Source organism: Pogoniulus pusillus, chromosome 29, assembly GCF_015220805.1.
Source record: "Pogoniulus pusillus isolate bPogPus1 chromosome 29, bPogPus1.pri, whole genome shotgun sequence".
Classification (NCBI taxonomy): Eukaryota; Metazoa; Chordata; class Aves; order Piciformes; family Lybiidae; genus Pogoniulus; species Pogoniulus pusillus.
The window spans coordinates 1,701,447-1,715,657 of NC_087292.1; the positions used below are offsets into that span (position 1 = coordinate 1,701,447).

At 57.4% G+C, this 14,211-nt stretch overlaps 1 protein-coding gene across 2 annotated transcripts in view; it reads left to right on the plus strand.

Moving 5' to 3' along the window:
• Positions 1 to 14,211, plus strand: part of LOC135188373 (ubiquinol-cytochrome-c reductase complex assembly factor 1) — a 69,932-nt gene that overhangs the window by 15,791 nt on the left and 39,930 nt on the right. For both annotated transcript variants that reach the window (XM_064167774.1, XM_064167775.1), the window contains 2 exons: positions 2,711 to 2,783; positions 12,928 to 12,985. In XM_064167774.1, coding sequence (XP_064023844.1) covers positions 2,711 to 2,783; positions 12,928 to 12,985 — 131 coding nt within the window. The remainder of the gene's footprint in view (positions 1 to 2,710; positions 2,784 to 12,927; positions 12,986 to 14,211) is intronic.

Sequence of the window (14,211 nt, forward strand, 5' to 3'; positions counted from 1 at the left end):
CTGGCTCTCACCTGCACAGCTTTAGAGCCATGCATGAGGGCAGCCCTCAGGCTCCTGCTCTGCAAGCTTCAGCCCCAGCTCCTCAGGCTCTCCTCCTCAGGAAGATATTCACTGCCTGCAGCAGCTTTGGGGCTCTGTGCTGGACCCTCTCAAGCAGCTCCTGAGGTCCTTCCTGAGGTGAGGGGCCCAAAAGTGGGCACAAGATTCCAGCTGTGGCCTCAGCAGGGCAGAGCAGAGCAGAGGGGCAGGAGAACCTCTCTGACCTACTCAGCACAGCCCAGGATGCCCTTGGCCTTCCTGGCCAGCAGAGCACATTGCTGCTCATGGGCAAGCTCCCACCCAGCAGGACCCCCAGGGCTTTTTCAGACCCTTCCCTGCTCTCCAGCAGCTCAGCCCCCAACCTGTCCTGCTCCATGAGGTTGTTCTTCCCCAGCTGCAGGACTTTCCCCTTGCCCTTGCTCAGCTTCATTCAATGTCTTCCTGCCCAGCTCTCAGCCTGTCTCAGCTTGCCTGAGTGGCAGCACAGCCTGAGGGGTGTCCCCACTGCTCCCACTGTGTGGTGCCATCAGCAGACCTGCTGGCAGTGCCTCTGTGCCCTCATCCAGGTCATTAATGAATACATTAACTGATCTTGGTCCCAGTACCAACCCCTGTGGGCTCCCACTAGATGATGCAGTGAAGGTGCTTCTGGTGCACTGTCAGGCCAAGAACAGAACTGGAAGTGCCAAAGCATCAGAGTGTGCCTCATGCCAGCAGCTGAGATTCCTTTCTCACTTGTGAAGCTTAACAGGTCAGGCAAGAAGATATCTTAGGCCATGTCTGCTATGTGACTTCTCCCAGGTAACTAATGACAGGACAAGAGCAAAAGGCCTTCATCTGTACCATGGGAGGGTTAGGTTGGAGATGAGGACAACTTTCTTTGGTGCAAGAGTGGTCAGGGCTTGGCACAGGCTGCCCAGGGAGGTGGTGGAGTGCCCAGCCCTGGAGGTGTTGAAGAAAGATAAGACCACGGCACCTGGGGGCAGGGTTTGGTGGCTGTGGTGGGGTTGGGTTGGTGGTTGGGTGGATGATCTTGAAAGCCTTTTCCAGCTTTAATGCTTCTGTGCTTCTTGCACCTGAAACACTTCCATCACACAAACCCTCTGTGTGGTTTGTATCAGCTCAGGCTGGTGGAGGACAGCAGCAGCTGTGGCTTGGCTCCTTTGGTGTCCCTGTAAGCAAAGCCATTTGGCTGCCTTGGCTGGGAGGGGAGTGCTGTGTTAAAGGAGGCTTGGAAGGGAACTCAGGAGGTCATTGAATACATTCTTCTGCCTCAGGCAGCACTGATGATACCTGTGGGGTTCCTGGGACATCAAACAGCTCAATCTGCTCCTGCAAACTCATCACCTGATGATGACTCTCAAAAGAAATCTTTCCAGAGTCCCAGAACCTGAGAACTGTTTGGGCTGGCAGAGCCCTCTGAGATCATCCACTCCAACCCTCAACCCAGCACCATCAAGGCCACCCAACCCTGTCCTCAAGTGCCTGGAACACCTCCAGGGATGGGCACTCCACCACCTCCCTGGGCAGCCTGTGCCAAGCCCTCACCACTCTGGCACCAAAGACATTTGTCCTCCTCTCCAGCCTAACCCTCCCCTGGCTCCACTTCAGGCCATTTCCTCTCCTTCTGTCACCTGATACAAGGGAGCAGAGCCCAAGCCCAGCTCACCACAGCCTCCTCTCCAGGAGCTGCAGAGAGCACTGAGGTCTCAGCTCAGCCTCCTCTTCTCCAGAGTGCAGTAACTGCCCAGTGCAGGACACAGCCAGAGGAAGCTGAAGTCAGCCCTACCCCTTTGGCCACTGCTCCCATGGGGTCACAGCCCAAATCTCCTGCAGGGCAGAGGTTCCTGCCTCCACCCCCAGGGCTGTGCTTCAGGAGCACTCCATTTAAACAGGGCCCACAGCCTGCTGCCTTCCAGAGCTCACTCCCCAGACAGCTGCAGGGCTTACAAGAGAGCAGAAGAGGTATCACAGGACAGCAGAGCAGGTTCCAGATGCTTCTGCCACTCCCATGGGAGCCAGGGATGGGTTTGGGAAGCACAGACACAGACCCCAGCATCACAGTGCCCTAAAAACACCAAGGGGTGCATCACTCACTGGCAACAAAGCAGCTGTCCTGTTCCTCACCTGACAGCACCCTCAAGTCAATGCAAACATGGTCTGGATGTAGCCCTTGGTGAGGACCCCAGCAGGTGGGTGTGAGATGGCAGAGCAGTGACTGTGGCTTATCTTGATCCCAGGACAGCATCTGCCAGCATCTGCCACAGCATCCTCACAGCTGCACTGAGGGAGTGAGGTCTGGGCAGCCAGGGAGTGAGCTGGGTGTGAACTGCTTGCAGGATAGAAGGCAGAGAGCTGTGGTTCATGGGACAGAGTCTAGTTGGGGCCTGCAGCCAGTGGAGTCCCTCAGGGGCCAGTTTTGGGACCAGTAATGTTCAGGCTGTTCATCAGGGACCCGGACAAGGGCAGAGAAGTTTGGCCTCATCTTCAGCCTAACCCTCTCCTGGCACAACTTCAGGTCATTTTCTCTGCTTCTATCGCTTGATACAAGGGAGAAGAGCCCAAGCCCTGCTCACCACAGCCTCCTCTCTGTGAGCTGTAGAGCAGGAGGTCTCTCTGGGCAGCCTTTGCTCCTCTGGGTGCTTCACCACCTGCCTTTGTTTCCCTGCAGAAGATCAAGGTGGCAGCGCTGCGCATGTACACCTGCTGCGTGGAGAAGACTGACTACGAGGAGTTCTTCAGCAGTAAGTAATGGCCTGGCTGCTGCTGGGCCCCTGCCCTGCTGGGCTGTGCCTGAGGAGAGCTCAGTCCATGCCTTTATAGCATTGAATAGGGGAGCAAATAGGGCTGGCAGAGCCCAGCACTGCACGGTCAGTTAGAAGCTGCCTGCACTGCAGCACTGCCTGAAGTGGCAGAGATCCAGGAGCAGCCTGGGATGGTGACACTTTGCCCACTGCAGTGGGGAGCAAGAATCATAGAATGGTTTGGCTTGGAAGGGACCTCCAGAGCTCATCCAGTCCAAGCCTCTGCACTCAGCAGGGACATCCTCCACTAGAGCAGGTTGCCCACAGCCCTGTTCAGCCTCAGCTTCAGTGTCTTCAGAGATAGACCTGAAGCACCTCCCTGGGCAACCTGTTGCAGTGCTGCAGCAGCCTCCTGGGGCAGAACTTGTTCCTCACATCCAATCTCCATCTGTTCTGCTCTGGTTTGCAGCCATTGCCCTCGTCCTGTCCCTGCAGCCCTTTGGGCACAGCCTCTCTGCAGCCTGCTTGCAGCCCCTTCAGGCACTGGCAGCAGTTCTGAGGTCTCCCAGAGCCTTCTCCTCTGCAGGCTGCACTCCCCCAGCTCCCTCTGCCTCTCCTCACAGCAGAGCTGCTCCAGCCCCCTGAGCATGTTTGTCGCCTCCTCTGGACCCTCTCCAGCAGGTCCAGGTCTTTCCTGTGTTGAGGGCTCCAGAGCTGGATGCAGCCCTGGCAGATGAGGTCTCAACAGAGGGGCAGGATCTCCTCTCTCCATCTCTGCCCACACTGCTCTGGATGCTTCCCAGGCTGCCCTTGGCCTTCTGTGCTGCAGTCTCACACTGTCTGCTCCTGTCCAGCTTCTCCCCTACCAACACCCCCAAGTCCTTTCCCTCAGCTGCTTTCCATCCCTCCTGCCCCAGCCTGTATAGGTAGTGATGTGACCCAGGTGCAGAACCCTGCACTTGCTCTTGTTGAACCTCCTGAGGTTCACCTGGGCACAGCTCTCCAGCTTGTCCAGGTCCCTCTGGGTGCCATCCTGCCCCTTTGGCATACTGACAGCAGCACTGAGCTTGGTGTCACCTGCAAGCCTGCTGGTGGATCCTACTGTCCATAGCATTGGTGAAAACACTAAACAGCTCAGGCTCAGAGAGGTAAGACCCAGAGCATCCTGGGCTCTGAAGGACAAAGGTGTGGCATCAAACTAAGAATCCAGATATCTCTTCCCATTTCACTGTGGCCTCCCCTACCCCATGGTCAGTTGTGAGGAGGTGCAGTGTGACTGGCTGCAGGGATGAGAACCTTCCCTGTCCACTCTTCACAACGTTTTGGTGTGAGAGAGTCAGTTAAATCTCTTCAGCCTGGAGGGGAGAAGGCTCCCAGGAGACCTTATTGTGACCTTTCAGTATTTGAAGGAGGCTACAGGAGAGCTCAGGAGGGACTTTTAGGATGTCAGGTAGTGATAGGACTGGGGGGGATAGATCCAAGCTAGAGGAGGGGAAATTCAGGTTAGACCTTAGGATGAAGTTCTTCACCATGAGAGTGCTGAAACACTGACACAGGTTGCCCAGGGAGGGTTTAAGACCAGGCTGGATGAGGCTCTGGGCAGCCTGATGTAGAGTGAGGTTTCCCTGCCCATGGCAGGGGGGGTTGGAACTGGCTGATCCTTGTGGTCCCTTCCAGCCCTGACTGATTCTGTGGTTCTCTGAAGTCACAGGGGCCTGTCTGCCTCTCTCCCTCATAGCTGGGGCTGGCTTGGCCCCAGCTTGAAGAGACTTCCTAGGTTTTACTGACCATGGCAGCATTAAAGCAGGACACATCTCTTGACTGGCCAGAGTATAACTGGAGCAGAGACACAGTCCCTCCTGTAAGGATACAGGAATTGGATTGGCTTAGAGAGAGGTAACCTTTGCATGTGATGTGCACTTTGGCAGCTGTTAGCTAACAAATCTCTTGCTGCCTTTGTTGCAGCATCACAGAACTGGCAAGGCTGGAAGGGCCCTCAAGGATCATCCAGTTCCAGCCCCCTGCCACGGGCAGGGACACCTCACTCTACATCAGGCTGCCCACAGCCACAGCCAGCCTGGCCTTAAACACCTTCAGGGGTGAGGCTTCCACCACCTCCCTGGGCAACCTGTGCCAGGCTCTCACCATCCTCATGCTGAACAACTTCTTCCTGACATCCAGGCTCACTTCTAGTTTTGCTCCATTCCCCTCAGTCCTATCACTATCTGACACCTCAAAAAGTCCCTCCCCAGCTTTCCTGTAGCCTCCTTCAGATACTGGAAGGCCACAGTAAGGTCTGCTTGGAGCCTTCTCCTCTGCAGCCTGCACAGCCCCAATTCTCTCAGCCTGTCCCCACAGCAGAGCAGCTCCAGCCCTCTGCTCATCCTCCTGGCCCTGCTCTGGACACCTTCCAGCACCTCCAGGTCTTTCCTGTCCCAGGGGCTCCAGAGCTGGGCACAGTGCTCCAGGTGGGGTCTGAGCAGAGGGGCAGAATCCCCTCCCTGGCCCTCTGCCCACACTGCTGCTGCTGCAGCCCAGGTCTGGTTGCTCTCTGGGCTGCAAGTGCACACTGCTGGCTCCTGCTGAGCTTTTCCTCCACCAGCACCCCCAAGTACTTTTCTTCAGTGCTGCTCTCACACCAGGCACTGCCCAGCCTATAGTGGTGACTGAGACTGTCTTGGCCCAGCTGCAGGACCCTGCACTTGGTCTTGTTGATCCTGATGAGGTTGTTAGTATTAAATCTGGCTGGTGGCTGGTGAAGATGTGCTTTAGAGACCTACCTAACTTAGTTCCTTCTTCTGGCAGTGTGGCCCAACCCTGATGTGGCCTGGCCCCTGAATGCCTGAGCCTTAGAGACCTACCTAAGCTTAGTTCCTTCTTCTGGCAGTGTGGCTTAGCCCTGGTCTGCCCTGGCCCCTGAATTCCTGAGCTTTATGATGCAGCAACACAGGTTTGGGCTGCCTCTCCAGAGACCTTCTGGTGACACCTCCACATCTTCATCTGGTGCAGAGCTTACTGAGGGTGGGTTGCTTACTGAGAGGCTTACTGAGGATATTGCTGCTGAAAGATATTTTTTTCCCAGTGGTTTCCAGGAGTTTTTCCACAGCTGTAATGTGGTTTGGGCAGTTGCAGGAGTGAGAGAACTCTGTGAGCATCATTTAGTGGTCAGCAAACCAGCAGCTGTGCTGTCCCCAGCTGTGAGCCATCCCAGGCTTGCTCAGAGAAGCTGGCTTCTGTGTGTCCTCTTCAGGAGAGGCTTTGCTGCTTGTGGCTGCTGTTTCCCTCTCTCTGCAGAACAGGTTACTCCTACAAAGATGTCTGAATGCTGCCCGAGGTTAAAATGAAAAGGAATTTCAAAGCATGTCCATGAATAAGCTACAGGCACAGATTTTCAAGCACAACACTGAGGAAAGTCACCTAAAGAGATGATTTCCAGAGCTCCACTCACTTCAGACACATCTCAGGCAGCAGGGAGCCTTTCCTTCTAGTCTCATCATTTGCTCCAGTGTCCCCCTTGCTCCTCTTTGCTCTGTAGCACAAGTTGTGGCCAGTCCATCTCTGAGTTTGCAGCCAGACAAACCTAGCATAGAATGTTAGGAGTTGGAAAGGAACCTGTGGAAATCGAGTCCAACCCCCTGCCAGGGCAGGGTCACCCAGGGCAGGGCACACAGGAACACATCCAGGGGGGTCTGGAGGTCTCCAGAGAAGGAGACTCCACAGCCTCTCTGGGCAGCCTGCTCCAGGCTCCAGCACCCTCACAGGGACAAAGTTTCCCCTCCTGTTCCCATGGCACCTCCTCTGCTCCAGCTGGCACCCAGTGCCCCTTGTGCTGCCCTTGCCCATCCATGAGCAGAGCCTGGCTGCAGCCCTGCACATCTTTAGCACAGCACTGAGGGCAGCCCTCAGGCTTCTCTGCTGCCAGCTGCCAGCCCCAGCTGCCTCTGCCTGGCCTCACAGGAGATGTTCACTGCCTGCAGCAGCTTTGGGGCTCTGTGCTGGACTCTCTCAAGTAGCTCCTGAGGTCCTTCCTGAGCTGAGGAGCCCAGAAGTGGGCACAAGATTCCAGCTGTGGCCTCAGCAGGGCAGAGCAGAGGGGCAGGAGAACCTCTCTGACCTGCTCTGCACAGCCCTTCTAATGCAGCCCAGGATGCCCTTGGCCTTCCTGGCCAGCAGAGCACATTGCTGGCTCATGGGCAAGCTCCCACCCAGCAGGTACCCCAGGCCCTTTTCCCCTTCTCTGCTCTCCAGCAGCTCAACCCCCAACCTGTCCTGCTCCATGAGCTTGTTCTTTCCCAGGTGCAGGACTCTCCTCTTGCCCTTGCTGAGCCTCATTCAGTGTCTCCCTGCACATTGAATTTCATTCAGTGTCCCTCAGCCTGTCTCAGTCTCCCTGAGTGGCAGCACAGCCTGAGGGGTGTCAGCCTCTGCCCCAGAGCTGCTGGCTGTGCCTCTGTGCCCTTGTCCAGGTCCCTGATGAACAGCCTGAACATTACTGGTCCCAAAACTGGCCCCTGAGGGACTCCACTGGCTGCAGGCCCCAACTAGACTCTGTCCCATGAACCACAGCTCTCTGCCTTCTATCCTGCAAGCAGTTCACACCCATCTCACTCCCTGGCTGCCCAGACCTCACTCCCTCAGTGCAGCTGTGAGGATGCTGTGGCAGATGCTGGCAGATGCTGTCCTGGGATCAAGATAAGCCACAGCCACTGCTCTGCCATCTCACACCCACCTGCTGGGGTCCTCACCAAGGGCTACATCCAGACCATGCTTGCATTGACTTGAGGGTGCTGTCAGGTGAGGAACAGGACAGCTGCTTTGTTGCCAGTGAGTGATGCACCCCTTGGTGTTTTTAGGGCACTGTGATGCTGGGGTCTGTGCCTGTGCTTCCCAAACCCATCTCTGGCTCCCATGGGAGTGGCAGAAGCATCTGGAACCTGTTCTGCTGTCCTGTGATACCTCTTCTGCTCTCTTGTAAGCCCTGCAGCTGTCTGGGGAGTGAGCTCTGGAAGGCAGCAGGCTGTGGGCCCTGTTTAAATGGAGTGCTCCTGAAGCACAGCCCTGGGGGTGGAGGCAGGAACCTCTGCCCTGCAGGAGATTTGGGCTGTGACCCCATGGGAGCAGTGGCCAAAGGGGTAGGGCTGACTTCAGCTTCCTCTGGCTGTGTCCTGCACTGGGCAGTTACTGCACTCTGGAGAAGAGGAGGCTGAGCTGAGACCTCAGTGCTCTCTGCAGCTCCCAGAGAGGAGGCTGTGGTGAGCTGGGCTTGGGCTCTGCTCCCTTGTATCAGGTGACAGAAGGAGAGGAAATGGCCTGAAGTGGAGCCAGGGGAGGGTTAGGCTGGAGAGGAGGACAAATGTCTTTGGTGCCAGAGTGGTGAGGGTTAGGGAGCTGCCCAGGGAGGTGGTGGAGTGCCCATGGCTGGAGGTGTTCCAGGCGTTTGGGGACAGGGCTGGGTGGCCTTGGTGGTGCTGGGTTGAGGGTTGGAGTGGATGATCTCAGAGGGCTCTGCCAGCCCAAACAGTTCTCAGGTTCTGTGACTCTGGAAAGATTTCTTTTGAGAGTCATCATCAGTTGATGAGTTTGCAGGAGCAGATTGAGCTATTTGATGTCCCAGGAACCCCACAGGTATCATCAGTGCTGCCTGAGGCAGAAGAATGTATTCAAAGACCTCCTGAGTTCCCTTCCAAGCCTCCTTTAACACAGCACTCCCCTCCCAGCCTAGGCAGCCAAATGGCTTTGCTTACAGGGACACCAAAGGAGCCAAGCCACAGCTGCTGCTGTCCTCCACCAGCCTGAGCTGATACAAACCACACAGAGGGTTTGTGTGCTGGAAGTGTTTCAGGTGCAAGAAGCACAGAAGCATTAAAGCTGGAAAAGGCTTTCAAGATCATCCACCCAACCACCAACCCAACCCCACCACAGCCACCAAACCCTGCCCCCAGGTGCCATGGCTCATGGTTCCCATGGATTCATAGAGTCAGTCAGGGTTGGAAGGGACCACAAGGAGCAGCCACTCCCAACCCCCTGCCATGCCCAGGGACACCCTACCCTAGAGCAGGCTGCACACAGCCTCAGCCAGCCTGGCCTCAAACACCTCCAGCCATGGGGCCTCAACCACCTCCCTGGGCAACCCCTGCCAGCCTCTCACCACTCTCCTGCTCAACAACTTCCTCCTCACCTCCAGCCTCACTCTCCCCACCTCCAGCTTTGCTCCATTCCCCCCACTCCTGCCACTCCCTCACAGCCTCAAAAGTCCCTCCCCAGCTTTTTTGGAGCCCCCCTTCAGATCCTGGCAGGCCACCAGAAGGTCACCTGGGAGCCTCCTCTGCTCCAGCCTGCACAGCCCCAACTCTTTCAGGCTGTGCTCACAGCAGAGCTGCTGCAGCCTCTCAGCATCCTCCTGGCCCTGCTCTGGACACTCTCCAGCATCTCCACAGCCCTCTTGTCCCAGGGGCTCCAGAGCTGGATGCAGGACTCCAGGTGGGCTCTCAGCAGAGCAGAGCAGAGGGGGAGAATCCCCTCCCTGGCCCTGCTGGCCACACTGCTGCTGCTGCAGCCCAGGCTCTGCTTGGCTTTCTGGGCTGCAAGTGCACACTGCTGGCTCCTGCTGAGCTTCTCCTCCAGCAGCACCCCCAAGTCCCTCTCCTCAGGGCTGCTCTCCAGCCTGGCACTGCCCAGCCTGGATCTGTGCTTGGCATTGCCTCCACCCAGCTGCAGGACCTTGCCCTTGGTCTTGTTGAACCTCCTGGGGTTAGCTTGTGCCACCTCTGCAGCCTGTGCAGGTTCTGGAGCAGCTGCAGGGCTGGGGACTCCACCACCTCCCCGGGCAGGCTGTGCCTTGCCCTGGCCACACTTGCACCAGAGACCTTTTCCAACCCAGCCACATCTCTGCTTCTCTGGATGAATCTTGTCCTCTGGTGACCTGCTGAGGTTCCTGGAGGCAACCAGCCTGGTTTGTTAGTGGCTGCTTTGCTGTGGCAGTGAAGCAGTGGGACATGGAGGGTGAGAGCTGCAGCTGTGGCATGAAGGAGCTGGTGAGGAGGGCAGGGTTAAGGGTGGGGGATGTGGCATGGAGCAGGACCTTCACCTTTCTCTTCATCACAGGAGGTCAGGCAGGAGCTGGGGGTTGTGTGTTCTGAGTTGCTCCTTTTGCAAGATCACCTCAACCAGGGCTGCTGCTCACTCCCTAAAGAGTAGCCTGGGCAGGAGGAAGAGGAAGGAACCAACTCTTAGCTCTTTCTTTAGGCCATGCAGTGAGCTCAGGAGTGCCTGAGGGTGCTGCTGTGGGGCTGCACCCCCAGCTGGTGGACTGCCCTGCTCAGGAACCCCAGGAGCAGCAATGGTGTTGCTTGGGAGCCAGCTGAGGTCTGCCTGAGCCAGAGCTGGCTGGAGCAGACCTGATGATGTGTTCATGCTTCCCTGCCCCCAGCACTTCTGGCTCTAGCTGCCTGCTGTTGAGATCTCCAGGTGACCTGCATGGGCTCAGCTCTGCTCTCTGGAGAGCTTATTAGCTCTTTCTCTGCTCTTTGTGAGAGCTGTAAACCTCCTGAGCTGGCCTTGGCCATCACACATCCCTGCAGGTGTAAAGGCAGCTGTGGGCTCATTAACCCTGTGTGACCAGAGCCAGGGCTTCACAGAGCCTTCTTCAGTGCTGCTGCAGTTGGGAGTGGGTGGTGTGAGGGTGCACACTGCAGGGTGACCTTCTGCAGCCTGGCTTGGCAGGTGCCTCTCTCAGCTCTGCTCTGACACGGGGCCCATGGACTGGGGCTGCCCTCCTGCCCTGTGCTGGCACTGGGGAGCCTTCACCTCCAGCACTGTGTGCAGCTCTGGGCCCTCACTGCAGTGCACTTCCCCGGGGTTAGGTTGGATGTTAGGAAGCACTTCCCCAGGGTTAGGTTGGATGTTGGGAAGCACTTCCCAGGCTCACAGATCCCAGGGTGTCAGGAGCTGGAAGGGACCCAGGAACACATCCAGACAGGGCTGGAAAGGCTCCACAGAAGGAGACTCCACAACCTCTCTGGGCAGCCTGTGCCAGGGCTCTGGGACCCTTCCAGTCAAGAAGTTCCCCCTTGTGTTGAGCTGCAACCTCCTGTGCTGCAGCTTCCATCCATTGCTGCTTGTCCTACCCCAGGGAGCAGTGAGCAGAGCCTGTCCCCCCCTCCTGGCAGCCCTCAGACACTTATAAACATTGATCCAATCCCCTCTCAGCCTTCTCTTCTCCAGACTAAGCAGCCCCAGGGCCCTCAGCCTCTCTTCACCAGGCAGTGCTCCAGACCCCTCACCATCCCTGTAGCCCTCCACTGGACCCTCTCCAGCAGGTCCCTGTCCCTCTGCAACTGGGGAGCCCAAACCTGAAGGCAGTGCTCAAGATGAGGTCTCAGCAGGGCAGAGCAGAGGGGCAGGAGAACCTCCCTGGCTCTGCTGGACACATCCTCCTAATGCACCCCAGGATCCCATTGGCCTCTTGGCCCCCAGGGCACATTGCTGTGCCATGAGCAACTGTTAGCCACCAGCACCCCCAGGGCCCTCTCCTTGGGGCTGCTCTCCAGCAGTCACCTCCCAGCCTGGGCTGCTGCACTTTGTTATCCCTCCCCAGGGGCAGGACTCTGCTCTTGTCCCTGGGGAACCTCATCTGGCTCCTCTGTGCCCACTCTGTGATTCTGTGCTCCACAACCTCCCTGGGCAACCTGTGCCAGGCTCTCATCACCCTCAACCTGTGCCAGTGTCTCACCACCCTCACTGCAAACAACTTCCTCCTGACATCTACCTTCAATCTCCCCTCTGCCACTTCAAACCCATTCTTCCTCCTCCTCCTCCTCCTCCTCCTCCTCCTCCTCCTCCTCCTGCTGCTGCTGCTGCTGCTGCGCCACTCCAAGCTGTCCTCCAAGCCTTCTCCTCTCCAGCCTGCACAGCCCCAACTCTCTCAGCCTGTGCTCACAGCAGAGCTGCTGCAGCCCTCTCAGCATCTTGGTGGCCTCCTCTGCACTGCCTCCAACACTTCCATATGCTGCTTGTGCTGGGGGCTGCAGAGCTGCCCCCAGGACTGCAGGTGGGGTGTGAGGAGAGCAGAGCCAAGGGGCAGAATCCCCTCCCTTGCCCTGTGCCCACACTGCTCTGGCTGCAGCCCAGCACAGGCTTGTGTCTGGGCTGCACTCACCCTGCAGGCTCCTGTGGAGCTTTGCATCAGCCCAGACCTCCAGGGTCTGTTCCTCAGGGCTGCTCTCAGCCATTCCCCACCCAGCCTGGAGCTGTGCTTGGGATTGCTCTGACCCAGCTGCAGGACCTTCCCCTTGGCCTTGTTGAATGCCATGAGGTTGGCCTGGGCACAGCTCTGCAGCCTGCCCAGCTCCCTCTGGATGGATCCCTGCCCTCCAGCACTAAAGAGCAGCAGTGCTGGGGAAGGGTATGGAGGAGCAGCCAGTGGAGGAGCAGCTGAGGGAGCTGGGGGGTGTTTGGTGTGGAGGAGTTGGAGGGGAGACCTCATTGCTGTCTGCAGCTCCCTGAGAGGAGGTTGGAGTGAGGTGGGGATTGGGCTCTTCTCTCAGCTCATGGAAGGAGGGGAAATGGCCTGAAATTGTTTAAATTGGATGTGAGGAACAATTTCTTTGCTGCAGGAGTGGTCAGGGATTGGCTCAGGCTGCCCAGGGGGGTGGTTCCCACATCCCTGGAGGTGTTCCAGCACTGTGTGGCCATGGCACCTGGGCCCAGGGTTTGGTGGCCATGGTGGTGCTGTGATGCTGGCTGGGCTGGATGACCTCAGAGGGCTTTGCCAACCCAACCAATTCTCTGATTCTATTGGAATGGAGCAGAGCATCCATTGATCCTTCCCTGTTTCTCCTGCTCTGAGTCCTCCCAGAGCTGGAATCCAGGTGTCTGATTCTCCACTTTGGAATTGTTGTTCCCCCTTTGTAAGTATGATCTGAGCAAGTTCCACACCCATGGCACCTTTCAGCATCTCCAGCACCCTGTGGCTGCATGCTCCTGATTTGAAGCCCTCTGCTGGAGCTCTGCACTGCTCAGGGCCAGAGAGGAAGCTGCTTGAAGTGTATTTTGGTGTTGGTGCAGTCAGTGATGGAACTGGCATTAACATTTAGTGTTGGTTCTCTGTTTGTGTGTGTTTGTTTGTTTTTCCCCTCCCCTCAAGGGTGCCACATGCCTGATACTTTGAATTCATGGTTTCTAGTTGCCCAGCTGCATGTCTGGTAAGTCAAAAGTCAAATAGTACTGTAAGAGTTGTCAGGAAGGTGAGCTGCATGTGAGCAGGGTTGGCTTCCAGGGGTCTGGATGAGAGTGGGATATGTTCCAGTGGGATACATTCCAGAGGGATACATTCCACTGGCTGATTACTGCAGTTTAGAATCACAGAACTGTGGTTGGAAGGAACCCTGAAGCTCATCCAGTGGGACACCTCTCACCAGCCCAGGGTGCTCAAGGCCTCATCCAGCCTGGCCCTGAACACCTCTAGGCAAGAGGCAGCCACAGGCTCCCTGGGCAGCCTGTGCCAGTCTCTCCCCACCCTCACTCTCAACAATCTCTTCCCCAGCTCCACTCTCCCTCTCCCCTCTCCCAGCTCAAAGCCATTGGCCCTCAGCCTGCCACTGCCAGCCCTTGTCCAGAGTCTCTCCCCAGCTCTCCTGCAGCCCCTCCAGGCACTGCAAGGCTGCTCTCAGCTCTCCCTGCAGCCTTCTCTCCTCCAGGCTGCACAGCCCCAACTCTCCCAGCCTGGCCCCACAGCACAGCTTCTGCAGCCTCTGCTCCTCTTGCTGGCCTCCTCTGGAGCCTCTGCAGCAGGACAGTTGATCAGCATTGATGAGGTCCCCCTCAGGCTGCTCTTCTCCAGACTAAACATCCCCAATGCTCTCAGCCTTTCCTCATGGAGGTTCCAGTCCCCTCAGGGCTGGAAGGGACCCCAGGGATCATCCAGTTCCTGCCATGGGCAGGGACACCTCACTCTAGATCAGGTTGCCCAGAGCCACATCCAGCCTCAGCTCCTGCCAGCCCAACAGGAGCCTGAGGCTGCAGCAGCAGGAGAAGCTGTGCCCAGCAGCACAGCCACTGCAGCTCTGGGTGCCAGCTTGCCTGCTCCTCACCTGGCTCTGCAGCTCAGCTCCCCGATGGCAGCAGTGTGTGGGGCACTTCTCCTGTCAGAGAACACAAAGATTGCTTTTCAGTCTGCAGTCTGCTCAGGGCCATGCTCTGTACTCACAGTCACAGAGCTGGCAGGGCTGGCAGGGCCCTCAAGGGTCATCCAGCTCCAACCCCCTGCCATGGGCAGGGACACCTCACACTACATCAGGCTGCCCACAGCCACAGCCAGCCTGGCCTTAAACACCTCCAGGGGTGAGGCTTCCACCACCTCCCTGGGCAACCTGTGCCAGGCTCTCAGCACCCTCATGCTGAACAACTTCTTCCTAACATCTAATCTGAA